The 18,250-nt window shown below is 40.6% G+C and overlaps 1 protein-coding gene across 6 annotated transcripts in view; it reads right to left on the bottom strand.

The window, feature by feature from the left end:
- SH3D19 (SH3 domain containing 19) overlaps positions 1-18,250 on the bottom strand; it is a 179,796-nt gene that overhangs the window by 35,589 nt on the left and 125,957 nt on the right. For 3 of the 6 annotated variants that reach the window (XM_044224873.1, XM_044224874.1, XM_044224876.1), the window contains exons 3-7: positions 18,011-18,051; positions 12,027-12,069; positions 9,628-9,766; positions 9,328-9,490; positions 7,386-8,387 (exon numbers count right to left, since the gene is read on the bottom strand). In XM_044224873.1, coding sequence (XP_044080808.1) covers positions 7,386-8,387; positions 9,328-9,490; positions 9,628-9,766; positions 12,027-12,069; positions 18,011-18,051 — 1,388 coding nt within the window. Of the gene's footprint in view, positions 1-7,385; positions 8,388-9,327; positions 9,491-9,627; positions 9,767-12,026; positions 12,070-13,391; positions 13,431-18,010; positions 18,052-18,250 lie in introns of those variants that run through there. The other 3 variants (XM_044224875.1, XM_044224877.1, XM_044224878.1) reach the window with 3 other exon arrangements.

Raw genomic sequence — 18,250 nt, 5'->3', positions numbered from 1 at the left:
GCTACTGAGAAAAATAATGTATTAGATGACCCTTTCATGGCAACATATTAGCTCACAAGTGAGGAAAGTCTTGTCTAAGTTCAAGAAACCAACTGGGGATTATCAAAACAATATCAAACTTGAAAAAAAAGTTGTAATAATACAACTTTCTTCTACTGTAAACTACGAGCTCAGGAAACAAAGTTCCTTCTAGATTGAACCACATTTTTAAATTCTATTATTTTGTTATACCATTTTTTACTTCAAAAGTAGTACTTATTATAAAAATGGGAAACATTAAGAAATCTATGAGGCAAGGTCTCCTGTAATCCCATCCCTCCGGTAATAATGAAACTTTGGTGATCTGCCTACAGATTTTTTTACTATATTACATGTATTATTATGTAGGTATTTTGATAAACAAAAACCCCAGGATTTTATACCTTGCCTTGTAATCTGCTTTTTTGCTTTTTTTCACTCAAAAGTGACTGGATGTCTGCTACAAAGCAAATGCTGTTCTAAGTTGCTGGGAATACTTCAGTGAACAAAGCAAAGAAACCTGCTCTCGGCACTTACATTCCAGTAGGGAGATGGCGGTAATAAACAGTAAATACAATAGTAAGTAGTTTATGTGAGAAGTACTACTGAAAAAGGAAAACGTAGGGCATGGTGAGAGATTTCGGGTGTGGGCAGACTGAAAGCAGGATGCAGCATAAAACAAGAGTGCAAAGGTGGGGGGGGTTCTCTACTACTGTCTCTCCAACAACTAGATTTCACATATTCTAATAGTTCTTCCAACTTGGATTATATGCACCAGTGTCTGGGAAACAGAAGTGCCAGCAGGTAAAAAGGGGGTATGCTCATTTGTATTAAAGCCCATTATTGCAAATATTATCTGAATGTGAACTCTCTAAAGCGTTCATCTATTCTGAGTGATACTAGCTGAAGTTAAAAGAATTTGAAGGCCCTATGTAATCCTGATTTGCATTTTATTCAAACACAGAAACATAGTATCTTTCATTTGTGTTCATCTTTCCTTCCTATTCATCTTTCCCTACTATTGCCCTTGTTCTGCCTCCTTGACCCTTATTGGACCCCACTGACTTCCAAGGACCCACCTTCCTTTTCCCAGCTGTGGAAGACACTTGACTGCTCAGAGACCTGACTGTCCTCCCTCCCCCCAGTCTTGGATGTCACACCCCATTGTACTGGGGGTCTGGAAAGGATTAAGGCTGGTGACTGTTCACTGTGTCCTACCTTTCAAGTGGCATTTCTGCTTTGATAGTTGTTTCTGATACCTATAATTTTTTGGTTATTAGTTGAGGGGTTTTTTTGGGGGGGTGGTATGGAGGGGGAAGAGAATCTTGAGCATGGGATGACTTCAATTATTTCCCAGCTCATAATATATTCTGAGCCAGAATACCACCTACACTCTCTCACATTCCGGGGGACGGCATGCATAAGGCGGCGCAGGGAAAAGAGAAAGGACACCCATCACTGCCTTGAGGGGCCAAGCACAGGGGCATCCAAATTGTGCTTGCTGTTGCCCTCCAGACTCCCGCTCCAAATCCTGCACACTGTGCAGAACTCACCCCTATTACATGGAAGGGTCCAGTTACTTTTTTTTTTAAACCTAAAGGATTTACATTGAAGTAGTATAGATACAATTGATGTAACAAACTATTCCAAGTGTCCTAGTTACCTACCCACTCTTTCTCTTTCTTGGTCTTTATTTTTAATATCATTAGCTACTCTTTTGTAATTGGTACTCAGATCATGTAAAATTATTCTACTACACGTCTCTGGAAAAAAAAAATTCTTCGTACAGTGAAGCAAGGAAGTCTTCGGGTTCTAGTACGGCGGGCTGTTTGGCAGGAGTGGGTCTGTTTAATGACCTTCCCCAGCTGTGCTCAGTGAGTCAGTAAGCTCAGCATCTGCCTCTCTGTCTGCATGCTGTCCAGGCTATAATCCAGACGAGGTGTGCGGATTAGTGGGGAGGACACAGAGCATCACTTCAATGAGGAGGAGGAAAACTGGAGGCCTGTTTTCCATCTTGATGATGGTGTGCAAATCTCTTTAGTTAAACAGTACGCAGTCTACATTTTATGTCTATTCATGAGCAGGGTGTTTTTTCTAACAGAAATGAAAGTGGGCAACATATAAAGCAAAGGTGGCATCTCATGTTTGGGAACTCCAGGCGTTGCCAAGTGGGAAACTGGATCGCTGGTACAATGAAAATGTTTCAAGTTCATAACCTCTGGCCCAGCAGTCTCACTCCTTGGAAATTTATCCTTCAGAAATAAGAGCCCTAGTAGGAGAGGCAATATTTATGAATGTTTACTACAGCATTATCTGTAGAGGAAAAAGAAATCCAAAAAATCAAAAGCAATGTCCATGGATAGGGGAAATGTTGACTCAATCGCAATATACTCATACTAAGAAATATTAGGCAGGTATAAGGAAACAAGGAATTAGATTTAGACCGACTGGACTGAGAAGTCCATAAATCTCACTGTTATATAAACAAACAAACAAACAAGGGTATAGTATGATGAAAATGTTCGTAAAAAGTAGGAAAAAGTACCTATATGTATGTTTGTAAGTTTTGGTTTGAAATGTCCAAAGGCACAGAAGGCCACATACAACATTGAGGATATGGATGGACTAGAGATAAATTTTTTTTTCTTTTAGTAAATGTTTGTATCATTTCACTTGTTACAGCAAATATGTGTTACTTTGTAACTGAAAAAATCCAGTAAAATAAATTCAACAACAAGAAAAAAGTTACAAGATGAAGCTGAAATAACTCCCCTACCAAACAAACCAAAAATCACTTAAAAATAAGGGGGAAAAAGAGAAAATTCTAGTCCTTTTAGTTGCTTTTTAAAGGCAATAATGGGCATAAAATTTTCCATAAGGTAATTAGAAAAATTAAAGCTTTATGGAAAATTAAAACTCTTTTTTTGAGTCTATGTAATAGGATTTAATGCACATATGTTTTTGAATGTCTTATTTACACATATGTAGTTCAAAATAATAGGCTTTCATTTATAATCTTTAATAACAGCAATTTAGAAAAATCATATACTATTATTTTTAACATTTCTACTCATCCTATGACTGAGGGTCAGTGCGGGAAGCAGCTATCTCTCTGTGGCAAAGATGACAAGAGCTAACTCCCCCGGGTTTTCTTTTTCTTTTCTTTTTTTTTAAGATTTTATTTATTTATTTGACAGACAGAGATCACAAGTAGGCAGAGAGGCAGGCAGAGAGAGAGGAAGGGAAGCAGGCTCCTTGCTGAGCAGAGAGCCTGATGTGGGGCTCGATCCCAGGACCCTGAGACCATGACCTGAGCCAAAGGCAGAGGCTTAACCCACTGAGCCACCCAGGTGCCCCTCCCCCAGGTTTTCATCCTAATTCTGCTTATGGTTAGCTATTGGAAAACCAGGTTCCCCATCCTCTCCTGTCAACCCAGTTCCCTCATAAAGAAAACCTTTGTTACCAGCTTTTTATATATTTTTCCAAAGATACTACATATCTTTATGTGTGTGTGTTAACACAAATAGTAGCTAAAATGCCACGAATATTAACTATACCTTGCATTTTTCACCTAACGATATCTTGGGCGTTGGAACACAGCAGGAAGTAATAGGTGGTGTGCCTCCTTTTTAATTAGCACACAATCCTTCACTGCATGGGCATACCAGTTCACTGGAGGTTATCGCAATATTCTGTGGAAGTGCTTCATTTGGGGTCCAAGAATGGGCCCTTGAAGGTCTGGAAATTGTGCATACGTGAGCTAAAGGGCTATTTTCAAGAGAGAGAAGAGTCCCAGGATAATCAGATTCTCAGAGTTCTGTGATTCCCGGGGGGGGGGGGTGTGTTAAGAACCACAGTGCCACGACTGTACCACAGAGTTTGCTCTGGCTTCTAAAGAGAAAACACAGAGCATCTCAAAAACAAAAACAAAAACAAAACAAACAAACAAAAAAAAAAACAAAACAAAATCCAAAACGCTTTCCTATCTAAAACTAAGGAATGTCCACGGCATTTTTCTCTACTTTTATTAGCAGTAGTTACTCTGCCCTCCTTCCAGCGTCTCGCACCAAACCAATTATTCCACACCTGCTGCCAAACAACCTGGCCCCTTTTACACTTCTATCCGCATGGTCTTCATTACTGGGCTGAGAAAAACACTGATGGTAATGTAGTTTTCTGCCCATTACCTGTCTCTCATAATATGCTTGTCATCATAATTAGTTTCACCATCCTTGGCTTGCTTTTCTGTCATTTCTTTCCCTTGAGTTCTGTTAATAGCAGAAATTGGCTGCTAAACTATTATTCTGGTCTGTGTAATGGGGCTGACAGCAGAGGCATTCTGCTTTTTTTTTTGACAACTGGGTATGATTTGTAAAGGTGTGAAGAGGAATTGCTAATACTTCTCAGCTCCATTACATTAACCTGGAAGGCATTCTACCCAAGGAATGAATCCAATATTAAATTGCTTGTTTTATGAGTTTTCCCTTAATAATTTTTCTAATCTTTACCATGTTTTCACAGCTTCAGTATTTTCTGATCTCTATTTCCTGAGATTAATACAGCAACTTCATTTTATGAAAACCAGCTCATTAGATTTTCTTTATTTTTGAGGGAAGGAAAAGGAGGAAAGACGTATTTGTGAGTTCCTCTCCTTTCTTTCGCATTCCTATCTCAGTTTCTGGCTAATGCCAGGATGATTAAGTAAGGTTTCACAAAGAGACAATGCTACTGATACACCATCAAAAAGTCACGGAGCCTGGGGCGCCTAGGTGGCTCAGTGGTTAAAGCCTCTCCCTTCGGCTTGGGTCATGATCCCAGGGTCCTGCAATTGAGCCTCACATCGGGCTCTCTGCTCAGCAGGGAGCCTGCCTCCTCCTCCTCTCTCTTTCTGCCTGCCTCTCTGCCTACTTGTGGTCTGTCTGTCAAATAAATAAAAATCTTAAAAAAAAAAAAAAAAAAAAGGTCACGAAGCCCCAAATCAATAAACGAACAAAAACCACTCTACATGCTGAGGAATTCAGGGTGATCCTAAAGGCCTCTGGAGGACATTCAGTGGGAGAGCAACAAGGTCCAGGGTATACTCTAGAAAAATCCCTTGGGTAGCCATAACATGGAGGATGATGGGTTTGAAGCAAAAGCAGGGGCTCAAAGTAGGAGGCCTCTGTAGTAATCTGTAATAAAGACCCAAAGGGGGGCAGTACAGGCAGATGAAAATGAGAGGGCTCAAGAACTACTTCGAAGGTTAAACCAGCAGGAGTTGCTATCTAATTGGATGTGAAGGGCAAGAAGTAACAATGATTACTACTTAATAAGCACTTGCCACATTTCAGACAATGGGACAGGGCTTTCCTGCACAATCACATTTAATCCTCGCACTGCCTCCAAGAGGAGTATTATTACCATGTTTTATAGATGAGGAAATCGAGGCACAGTAGGGTTAAATAAATAGCCCAAAGTCACACAGCAATTAAGTGGCAGATTCTGGCCTGAACCCAAGTCCAAACAAACAGCGTGCCACATAGGAAAACTCGAAGATGATCTCTAGGCTTCTCCAAGGAAGGCTGGGGACATGATGGGGGACATGATGGCATTATTAAGTGAGTACAGAAAATAGGAAAAGGAGCAGGTTTAGAAAGATGATGAGGTAAGCATTCAGTGACTCCACAGTCACGAGCAATGGTTAGAGTCAGGTAGGGCAAGCAAATTACATACTTCGCTAAGAGACTGCCTACATAATTAAATATTGTGCAACGAGGTGGTAGAAATCAAGGGACAGAAAAGGCTGAGTATGAGGCATGAGACTATATTCATGTTGAATGTATACTGTTGACCTTCTTTTGGAAGATGACTATGATTATCCATTTGATGACAGGGAATAAAGTCTCAGCAGTTATTAATCAAGTTGCCATCCCCACAGAATCTAGCAGTTTCTACAAAAGGTGGTATTTCTTCGGCTTGTGCTGATTCCACCCCTTAACAATTTGCTGTTGTTGGTTTTACCATCCCTATCCCACCGTGAACCTTGTAACACTAAAAAGGTTTAAATAAGAAAATGATGTAACAAAGACTTGAAGTGTTACCTGGGTTAAGGATTCATACAATGTTGGTTAGCAATGTCATATAATGAAAAATACACTAGACCTAGAATAAAAAGATGGGAGTTTGAATCATGCCTCGGAAGCTGCTAATGTTATGACACTCGGCCAGCTACCCACTGATTTCTCTCAGTCTCATTTTCTTCTTCTGCAAACTGAGGCCAACAATACCAATACCTTGCAGAGAGTTACTGTAAGTATTAAATGATGTAGGTCTGGGTACCTAGCGAAATGTTTGGAACACTGCAGAAGCTCAGTACATTCTAACGTCTTTCCTCCTACCTCTTATAGACAAGAGGCATGCTGTAGCCACTAACATGTTGTATGCATAATAAATATTTAATAAATATGTTTGTTATCATTGAAAATACACCTGTGCTGTACAGAATTTGGTTTTGAATCACAGAGCTTATCCCATTTTGATGCATGTTAAACATTTATAAGATGACAGCTAACCTTTTGAAAATACTATTAAGCTCATATGTTCACATATGCTACCCAAATAAGTAAACAGCAGTAAAAGGAATCATCAACGACAAGGAAAGCAGCTTACTTTGACAAATCAAAGATAAGGTTTACCATCATAGCCTCCATCTGAATAGTGTGAGCAAAGAAAACATACTCTCTGAATTTCCTCTTGAGAAATTTAATTGTCCTGATCCTGGCAGGAAATGTACAGCTGTTGTATTTTATTTACAAAACTTTGCATTCCCCAGGGAAGATGTTCTGTGATTAGTGAAAAAATTTTTGCTACATATGGCTGGGTCATCATTCCTGGCTTTGCTCTTGCCAGAATCCTCCCCAGGGTCGACGCCTCTCCTGGCATTCCCCATGGGGCTGGCTCAGTCTACGGAGCCCTTCTGGGGCCACACTGTTGACTTCTCATCTATGAGAGGTTTCCCCTGCCTCCCCCTAGTGCTTGACTCTCCACCTGCCAGAGTTAGGAAGTCAGACTCACACCTGGTTTAGTCACTAGACCCAGTCTGCTTATTTCTGGCTCACGTAGTAGTCTACATGTGTCTCCTGCTTTCTCTGTCTCCATCTCCCCCATTCTAGATTTTCCTATCCCTCTGTCTCCATCTCCCTCCCAGCTCCATGTTTCTTAATCTGTGTTTCTGTCTCTGTTCACACACAGGCATGAGCGCGCACGCGTGCACAAACACACACACACACACCCTCCAGAAATTATGTCCTAGAAACTAAAACAGCAAGTGCCATTCAAGATGCCCTCTGGTGAGTTTCCACTCCCTCCCACTTCTCCTTTTTACTCACCCAGAACCATCTCTGAACCAAGAGATTCTTCAACCAGGTTCCCAGCTGGTGTGGGTAAAACATCATCATCAAAACTGATGAGGTCAATGTCCCCTGGAGGCTTGCTTTGCTGAGCTGCAGCTGGGGAGACGGCCGGGGGCCCTTCTCCCAGTGACCTGAATGCTTTGGCCTGTGACGCCACTGAGAGTCGGGGAGGAACGGTGACCGGTTTCAGCAAAGCTGTAGAGTTGGGGATTTCTAAGGAGACCGATTTCTTCGGCAACAAAGGCCGAGGAGCAGGGGTTGGGACTTTCTTCCCACCATCAGGGCTTTCAGCCATGGGCCCTCCTCCCAGAATCTCATGATTAATACTTCGTGTAAGGCCAGCATTTGGTTTCTTTGGCAATTCAGGTTTGGTTACTGGGATGCTCCCTACTTCTTGCGGTGGAGACTGTGGGGTGAGCCCTTCCCTGGGGGCCACCTTGAGTCTGTTTTCAGTCCAGGAGTCCCACTCTCCAGAAGCTCGGTTGGCAGCTGGCTTGGGAGCCACTGAGGGTTTCCCTGAGGGAAGAGCAGGCCTGGGGGGGAGTGTGCGGGGAGCGATTTCTGGTTTCGCGGGTGGTCCCGAGGTTTCTTTATTTGTCTGGCCCTCAAATGCTTTGATTCTTGAAACGACACTATTTTGGCTTCGTTCTGTGTTCATAATGTTCATCACTGCCTGACTATCCAAGTTGTTGGTACTATCCAACAAAGACTGGGGCTGGCTCAGCGGGGACTCCTTGTCTGTGGCTGTGGGGCTGGTTTTCTGGTGATTTTGCTCTTTAATGTGACTGTCTCTGGCTACAGGTCTGAGGTTGGCTTTTGATCTTGGTCTTGGCACTGGACATCTTGTAGCACTGGAGTTCTCTGGACAGTTCTGTTCTTCTGAAGTATCAAAGACTATTAAAGGTGCAACATTTGTTGGAAGATCACTGGCGGAGACCACCGGGGAAGGCTGGAGAGGCTTAAGAGGTGCCTGTAGTGCTGACAAGACCAAAACCCACAGACACAAGTTGCAACAATATAATTTAAAAGAAAAAAAAAAAAAACCAAAAGATACACAGACTGTTTAAATATACATGTAGAATATCAAGAGATCTTGGTTTCCTTAATTAGTAAAAAGTAAATCCAAAATCAATGCGGAACTGTTTACACTCAGCTGCTCGCAGGAGTGTTCTTCAAGTTGTATTTATTCATAAGAGAAATATTCATTACATAATATTTTTAAAACACCATTAAATTCTCAATTCCCAGCAGACTTAACACACGAACCCTTTCCCTCTCGTCAGAATGCCAACATTGCTTGCTTTACTTTTCCAAAGTAAGAACTTACTCTTATCTGTTATACGAACACGATGCTTTTTAAAAGTCTAATGGAACAACCCGTCTTTTATACTCTATCAAGTTTAAGGTTGCTAAATAGAGCATCCTTCTCAATGGGCATAAAGGGGATCAACAGTAATACAACCGTGAGTTAAAAGAACGCTGTTTGGGGCGCCTGGGTGGATCAGTGGGTTAAAGCCTCTGCCTTCGGCTCAGGTCATGATCCAGGGTCCTGGGATCGAGCCCCGCGTCGGGCTCTCTGCTCCGCAGGAAGCCTGCTTCCTTCTCCTCTCTGCCTGCCTCTCTGCCTACTTGTGATCTCTCTCTGTCAGATAAATAAATAAAATCTTTAAAAAAAAACAAAACAAAACGCTGTTTTTGCGATATGAACATGGATGAGCCCCAGAGACTGGGGCTGCAGTTCATGAGAGTGATCTGTTGTGATAATCACAGCAAATCAAAATAATGGAAGCACACAGTGATCACACTGACTGGGAAGCAGAGCTCAATGAATTATGCTCAAGTAGCAAATTATTTTAAAGGCCAGAAGCCTACTGATTACTCCCCTAGATCTAGGTCAGAATTAGGGAGGACAAATTACTTGCATTACTTTGAGGCAGCTGGTTGTCTATTTCTTCTGGAAAGTCAGTCTGAGTTGCAGAAGTAATTGTGTGCCTGGGAGTGGCAGCAGCATTATTATTATTCGTAGTATTCACTTGAACTTGGTTGATTTCTTTTATGACTTGTTCATAAGATGGTGGAAGCTGCAAAATAAAGAATGAAGATTTTAGACATCTATGGACAAGAGCCAAAGTATTGACGTATTAATAGTCTCACTCTTCTTATCTTTGAACTCACTTTAAAAAATAAAATGCAGAGAGATAATGTGATATTTATTTACCTCAGCAGGAACCAGCTCACTGGGCCTCCAAGGACCTGCTGCAGAAGACGGGGGAAATCCCAGTCCCGGGGGTGGGGCTCCCGGGAACCACGAGGCCGGCCTCAGGGGCTCAGCTGCCACGATGGTGATCTCTGGGCGCCTAGCAGACAAGACCTCAGTGAGGGTTTACAGGTTGATAACAAGCTATTGTCTACCTTAAACATTCAAAGATTCCTAAAAACAACCACTGCCTCAAAAAAGTTACATAAGAATTGCCGTAGTCCTAGAAATGACCTGTCTGGCCTGGGCTATCAAGGGAGCAGAGGACAGTCATCTTCCAGGACTCCGGGGCTCAAAGTTAGAGATGTACCTTAAGCATCCTCAGTTCTGCCTTGCTGGATAAGAGTAAGAGCTAAGGAAGGCTCACACAATCTCTTCATTCCACGGTTCTGCTATTTAGCCTATACCATGAACATAAATAATATATGGTAAGGCAGAAAGTATATCGGTCAAATAAAACTGCTTCATTTTCTGCCATTATAAATGACATACTCTGACATGATACCAAAAAAGAACAGTATCCTTTTCCTCCTCACCCAGCCTCTGCCCCAATTCAAAGTCTCTAAGTGTTTAGAGATTGCATGTTCATCTCTAGACCCTGCTATGTGTGTCTGTGCTCCTAGTCAGTGTGGTATATGACTCTGGTAACTAACCTTTAATACTGGCACCACAGTAATTCAGGCAACTCAGGCATGGCTTCCTTTCATCATTTTCTTAATCTGTTTCTACATTCTCATGTTTAAACTTTATAGTCAACCTCATTTCCTAACAAACACCAACTGTGTGACCCTGAGCAAGCAATCAACCTCTCTGAGCCTCAGTTTTCTTATCTAACAAGCAGGGATGATGAGATCTGCCCTGACCTTCTCTAGCACTCTACAGAAAATGAAAATAAAAAAGCACTGCAGGGGTGCCTGGGTGGCTCAGTGGGTTAAGCCGCTGCCTTCGGCTCAGGTCATGATTCAGGTCCTGGGATCAAGTCCCGCATTGGGCTCCTTGCTTGGCAGGGAGCCTGCTTCTCTCGCTGCCTCTGCCTGTTTGTGTGTATTCTCTGTTGAATAAATAAATAAAATATTTTTTTTAAAAAAGGCATGGTATTGAGGCACCTGGGTGGCTCAGATGGTTAAGCATCTGCCTTTGGCTCTGGTCATGATCCCATGACCCTGCGATTGAGCCCTGGCATCAGGCTTCCTGCTCAGTGCAGAACCTACCTCTCCCCCTGCCATTCCCTCTGCCTGTGCTCTCTGGCTCTATCTTTCTGTTGAATAAATAAATAAAATCTTAAAAGAAAAAAAAGCACTGCTATTATCAAAACTGGGCATATTTGCACATTCTCGTCTAGCTCATGAAACAGTAGAACCTGCTCATTGATTAAATTTGAATTGCATTACCTAAAGACCTCTGCTTAAAGCTTTTGTCTAACTAATGAGTTATTGGCTAATAAATATTAAGCACTATGCATGCAGTAATCCTTAGGACAGCCTTGAGATAGGTATGACTAGCAACATTTCTCTTTAAAGATTTTATTTTTAGTAAATCTCTGTACCCAACACGGGGCTCGAACTTAAAACTCTGAGATCAAGAGTCGCATGTTGTACCCATTGAGCCAGCCACGTTCCCTCATTAGCAACATTTTAAAGATGGGGATACAGAAGCTAAGAAAAAGTTAAGCAGCTTGCCCAAGGCTACACAACAAGAAGGCAGTGAAATCAAAATTCGAACTTGGTTATGTCTGACGCTGAAATTCTCATTCTTCATTATTCTATATTACCCTGTAAGAAATGTGAAAGCAGGTACCCTGTCTTATAAAAAACCACCTATCCATGCTGCTTCCATCCATTCAACCATCTGTCTGTCTACTGGTACTTCCTTCTGTCTATCCAGCGACTCTCCCCTGCCTTCCCCCTCCTTCCCTCCCTCCTCCTCTCCAACCAGTCACCCAGCCATTTATCCAATTAGTTATCCATCCATCCTGACTCTTCTCCTCTCCTATTCTTCCATTGTTTCTATCTTTATCTATGCAACATTTACTAAGCAGTGAGGAGGTACAAAACATTTCTTTGAGCAACTCTATGAAGCAGTTATGACAGTTCTTTACACAAAGCACTTAATAAATATTTAAACAATTAACTTCAGTAAATAATTATTGCCAAAAGAACATTCTGAGGTTTGTATTGCTTCTTTTCCCACCAAAATTTTCATCATTTGAGCTTACAGATTAATTCAGGAAATGTACTGATGAGGCAGAACACTGCTTATGTAAACACACTGCTTATGAAAGAGAAATATTTAACTTGTTAACGGGCAGCACACTTTGATTTCATTATTAGCAGAATAGATGACCTCTGTTATAGCCATACCTCCTATCTCGATGAAGCTCACTCTGAAAAGAAGTCCGAGAAGCTACAGAAGAAAGAATAAACTGTTAAAATACAAAATCAGTACATTCAATTAAGGTTTAAATTTTTATGGGTACATTATTGGAAAAAGTTAGCTGATACTTCCAATCATAGAGGATATCTGAATTTTAACATCCATAAGTAGAAAAGCAAATCACACTGATCTTTTTATATGGCATAAAAATAATTTTATTTACATATTTGAATTGCATAAGAAAACACAGATTTCAAAAACTCCCCAAAGCACATCCCATGGTTCTGAAAATAATTTGAAGAGTGAAAGGGAAAAGAAGACAACTATTAAATACAAATTGCCTGGTAAGAGCATTACGACAATGACATGAATTTACAATGGGCAGAAAAAATTTTAAATATCTATTCTAATCCATGAGACTGTACTTTTGCAATAGTTGTTAACAACTCTATTGTAAAGAAAGTGAAAGAGGTCTGATTTCCATCTATTTTCTAATATTTCTGGAATTTCATAACCTTTAAATTGTTTTATTACTTAAATTCAAAGATAATGGTAAGAAATGCAAAAACTGTTCCTAACACTTTTATAAACATGTTTCTAGCACATACTACTGTATACACAGCACCAAGTTTTCCTTTAAGCCTCAAACTCAAAAAACTAGATGGTTCAGACTTTTTCCAAATTTATTTTTAAATTAAATCAAGTCTTAATCATATAATCTGGAAAATGTCACACATTACATGTATGTGTAATGGAGAACAGTATTCCTATTTTCAAGAAGCACATTCTTACAATTCCTTTAAGAAAACCTTCAAGTACCAAACTGTAAAGATATGCACACAAAGGGGAAATTGTTTCTGATATAAACTATTTCTACCAGCTGCCTTTATCTCTCTCTACTAGTCTACTTTTTCCATTCTTCTGACTGAGAAGGCTGAGGACATGAATCCCTCCTTCCCTCCTCCTATTAACTTCGGATCCTCTCCGAAGACGGAGGCTGCCAAAGCCGGGGTGCAGGGGTGGAGGTGGGCAGTGGGGATGAAATCTAGGCTGGAGTGGGAGCTGTGACAACTGCTGGGCTGGTCTATCAGGAATCCTACATGTGTATCCTTAGCCGATGGCATTGTCGAATTTTTATTGAGAGCTAAACCAAGCAGAGGTACGTTTTGTCTCCTGGAATAAGAGAGGACAGAGAGGCTCAAGCTCTGAGAGGGTATCTGATTCGTAAGAACGGCTGCATTAAGTCAGACAGAGGCACAGGAGTGCTAAGATCACATCACCACCGTCGCGACAGCCAGAATCAGCAGACACAACACTATTAAAAAGATACCATGTCATTGTCACAAACGTACCTCTTCCACGGGGCATTTTGGCTGTGCACTATTCATGAGTGCTAAGGGAAAAAAAGAAGGGGTTATAGAAGAGGAAAGGGAGAAAAAAGAAGAGTGAACCAGTTGCCTAGGCTTTAAAGGAAATTCAGGAACAAGACTGTTCTGCCATGCGGCTGTTTCCCTCCCATCTGCACACTGGGACAGAAAAGGGAAGTTGATGCACCACAGTTTCAGAGAGTAAAGAAACAGACAAGGAGACATCTCTACAGACTAGGACATTCACCTACATAACCCCAATAAAAATAAAACTACCTACAGTTTTTAACAACATTGCAAAAAACAAAACAAAACCAAAAAAACCTAAAAACCATTTTGAAAAATCAATTTGCTACTTTAACAGGGATTAATTTTAAACTATGAATATAGTACTTAAAGGGGAACCCGGGAGTCAATTTACGTTCTCTTAAATCAGTAGCTTTTCACTTGATTCCGCTCCTTCACAGCAGAGGTGATTAGTGGCAGGAGTCCCTGGTTGGCAGAGGGATACTCCCCCTCGGGAGGGGGCAGAACGAGGGACAGGAGATCTCCCAGCCTTACGTGTCGATCTCCTCCACGTCCTTTGATAGTCACTGCTTTCCTCTCTCCTGCTTTGAATTTCTTTTTCCCCTTCCTATTCACTGATGTATGAAATCTCTTTTCTCTCTTGATCCTTATAGAATGACCGGCTCTTGTTGCCAGTGTTGAGCAAGGTTAGCTGCTAGAAATACGTTAGATTTTCATACAGCATCTCTCAGTCTTCCTGCTAATAAGTCAACTATCCACTTCCTCTCATTCTCGCTTTCCCAGATCAAACAGACTTGGTGTAGGTGTTGCCAGGACGATCAAATTCGCCACTGACGCTCATACAGACCAACATGTTCCTTTGAACCCTGCCACAAACTGCTAGCTACTCTTCTGTGCCTTTCGGATTAAGGCCACAGTTAAAAGTTATCCTGTTGTTCCACAGAATTATTTTCAAACTTGTCTAGTTCATATGGTTAAATTCTAAGTACAAAGTAAATTCATATTCAGCTGTTTATAAAAGACAGAGATCTGGATTTGCAATATTACTACTAATAAGGAATCCTTCTAAATTCCAACAGGATTGTAAGCACAGACAGACGCTCAGTGATTATCCTACTCTAACCTTACAGATGAGGAGGATGGGACACAGAGAGGTTAAATGAACTCTCCCAGGTCACACAGCCTATTATGAGAAGGGCTGGGAGAACTTTGGTCCTTGAAGCAGTTTAACTCCTCATGGAGCCAAGAGAGGTGGAAGCTAATCCTGATTCTAAATAATTCAAAATTACTGATTAAATGATGATCACATGAAATAAACACATAGAAGGATTATTATAAGCATCATTGCTACAGGACCATCTTGCCAATGAAAACCACAATAATCACAAAAAAAAAAAAACCCCAACTCCCTAACATTTCCTTGAGATGGTATGAGTCACGTGTTTGACATGGTAACAAGAACATCTGTAGTTTCAAAGCTCAATGACCTCGTAGTCAGGCAATTTGGATTAACATCTCAAATCTACCTTGTGCAGCCATTTCATTTTTCTGAGACTCAGTGATCCACTGTCTGTAAAATGGGGTTAACATCTACCATGTGGAGCACTGTCTTATAATGTATGTGAGCAGTTCCAGACTCACAGCAGGCAATGAATAGTAGCTGAATCTGAATTTCAGAGAATAATTTTCTCTTAAAAAGTTAATGAAAGGAAAAGCATGAAATTCCAGATATATCCAATTATAATCCTTCAAAATCTTTACCCATAATATTTAGGGCTCACAAGAATGACTGCAAAAAGAAGGACCTCAAGACTTGACTGGAACCAGTATCATTATGGAAGAATTTAAAATACCACCAGTAAAGGAACCTTGCTTTTCAAACGTAATGGAAGTCCTCCTTACTGGAGAAGGATGACTAAGTATGGGAGAGTAAAACAGGCATTTCACTGGGTTGAGTAGGCCAAAAATTGTTGACAGCTTTTTCTTACAGAATGGGCAAAAAGTGCAAAAGAGAAGGGGAGGACACAGTTATTCTTCATTCTGCATTTACATGGTATTACATGAGGATGTCTGACCTTCTTGCCTAAACATCCAGGAATAATACAACTAACAAGTATTTCTCTGAGTATATGCAAAGTAACAGATAAATAAGAATTAAAAGACAACAGAATTAGTTTTTTTTTTTTTAAAAAGATACCTCTAAGCAAGTTTTCCCGTTGTTTCGTCTCCCTCCTCTCTGCTATTTCACCAAATGCCCCTTTTAACGTGCCAGTTTCATCTCTCCACAAATTCCTTCCCTACTGCCTACAAATGTCTCCAAGCTTCCAATCCTGAATAGACATGTTCAAATCTCCCCTCTGTTTGATACTCCTCAGCCTTTCCTTCCTCTATTTACCACCAAATGTCATAAACAAGTAGCCTACCCCAGCTGTCCTGACTTCCACATATTCTATTCATTATTCAAATTGAGGCGTGGCTTCCAATGTCAGTGTTCCACTGAAAGTGCTCTCTCCAAGGTCACCACTGGCCTAAGGGCCACATATGATGACCTATTCCCAGCCACCTTTGGCTTGTTCTTACTGAAACATTAAGCGCTATTTGCAGTTCACTTACCTTTTAAAAAATCTCCCTTCCCTTAACCTCTAAGGTACAGTTGTCTCCTGTTTTTTTCCATTTTCTGATCATTATTTTTCAGTCTTTTTTTCTTTTTTGCCCCCTCCACCTTGTCTGTCTTCTCCAAAAGCCTTGCACAGCACAGGGGCCTCAAGGTAGAAGCAAGACCCATCCTAGAGGACCTATGGGAAGTCAGGTTCAAATTATAGTTCCCAACAAAGAGGTCCTAAAATCCAAGAAGCAGCAGCAGACAGGACTCAGTCTCTCCTCCTTAGCAAGGAAGAATTTTGGGGTGGGGGGGTGGTCATTCACCTTTTGCCCTATGGCACCCTAAAGGCAGAGCATGGCCTCTCAGACAATAATTATTTCCCAGGATTCTGCCCTTTATCACTTTCTCTGGCCTCTATGTTTCCTCTTTAAGGGTTCAGCTACTCCTAGGTTTTGCCTATAACCTTGACCACCCCAAATTGTATCTCCAGCAAAAAATTCTTGCCTAAATTCCAGACCCCGATTATTTTTTTAATTTTCTGTGCCCCCTCCCAATCATCTCTATACACCACCCTGCCCTCAAAGGGCTCTAAGGCATGAATTTTCCATTTTCATATCCGAATTCCCTTCAACGTATACTGTGGCATTCCCATATCTTTATAATTCACTACCAACAAAAATAAAATGTGGGAAATGCAGAATATCCTGCTGTATGGCCACCTTGCAAAATTTTCACTGCAATGGTTCAAATACATGCTCTTCACAATCCATGGATATCCTAAATTTATACTCAGTACTACAAAATTATGTTTTCAAAAATAGGGTACATTCTCCTCAGGGTGGTGACCTCAGCTCAAATACTGCAAAGAACATCTAAAATCCCCACCTTATCAGAAACCTCATTCTGAAGGAGGTGAGAGGCCGGCAGGGGGAGCTCTCATGCTCTACCACTTGTCGCCAACTGCAGATCCGACAGGGAGAGACGGAGCTCAGCAGATACTTCGATACTCCGCCTTCAGGAAGAAGAAGGGCTTTCCTTCTCCCCTAGCAAAACCTCAGTCAATGAGAGACTGTCACAACTCAGCCAGTGAGAAGCCACTATATTTTGACCTCCCCAGTTTACTCCAATGGGCTTTTTGTTTGTAACAGTCTTCCCAATTCCCCCCCTTATTTTCTAAAAGAATGTTTTTATGTTTTTTCTTTCTGTTCTGCACACCTGCCTATGGTTTTGCTGTAGCTTGCTTGTCCCAGATTGCAATTCTCTGCTACTCTTGAACAAAATCTATTCTGCTTGTTAAAAATAAATAAATAAATAAAAATTCCCTCCTTATATTTAAAACAGGTAATCCATGTTCTGTTTAGTTTCCCTAAAACTAAAGGGAACTTTGCAGACTCTTCTGTTAAAAACAATGTAAAAATTCTTCACCAAAATCAAGTTTTAACCAAGAGGTTTGGTAAAGCTTTAACTAAGAGGTAAGATTGAAAAGTATGAATGCACCATTTTGGAGAGAATTCTATTCTGGCACTTGTATGTGAAAAGGAGCCGATCTCCACAGGCATTTATACAGATAAATAAAAACACTACAGAAACAAATGAATCAAAAAGGACAGGGCTTGATTTTTCTTTTTTTACCTATAGAAAATGGTAAATTACCTATATTTATTTATTTACCTATAGAAAATGGTAAATTTATTTTAGATCATAAAAATTGACCATAAAATCCATATTTTTAAAAATAGTTTAGTTCTGTGAGAGGTAAATATTATTCTGAGGAATGGGCTTATCAATAAATGAAAGTTGAAAAGAAAGTTGAAAAACTAATGTCTGAAATGGTTTATTATTCCTTAGGAGAAGAGGAAAGCTACTTTTGTTGGGTTCTTTGTAAGATTCATCAAATACAATCACTTGCTGGAAGCCTAAACCATCATTTAAAATACCACAGAGGAAAATACAGAGCAGGAAAAAACAAACTTACATCTCTTGATTACCGCTCTAATGGATGACAAAGGTCCTTGGCTAGAAAAAGAAAGAAAGAAAACATTATTGTATTCATTAATCCTTTTGAAGAAGAATCTTTCATAATGCCAGGTCATTTCTGGGACTCAATATGGCGCCAAGCAGCAAGTTTGATGTATTAGTTACTGGCTTATCCTCCTTACAAAACATAAATTTAAAAAAAAAGTTTTTAAATTGCCTTGGATATAAAATGTTTTAT

Source organism: Neovison vison, chromosome 11 (genome assembly GCF_020171115.1).
Source record: "Neovison vison isolate M4711 chromosome 11, ASM_NN_V1, whole genome shotgun sequence".
Classification (NCBI taxonomy): Eukaryota; Metazoa; Chordata; class Mammalia; order Carnivora; family Mustelidae; genus Neogale; species Neogale vison.
The sequence above is the reverse complement of the archived record's forward strand: the minus strand, read 5'-3'. Positions and strand labels throughout refer to the sequence as shown.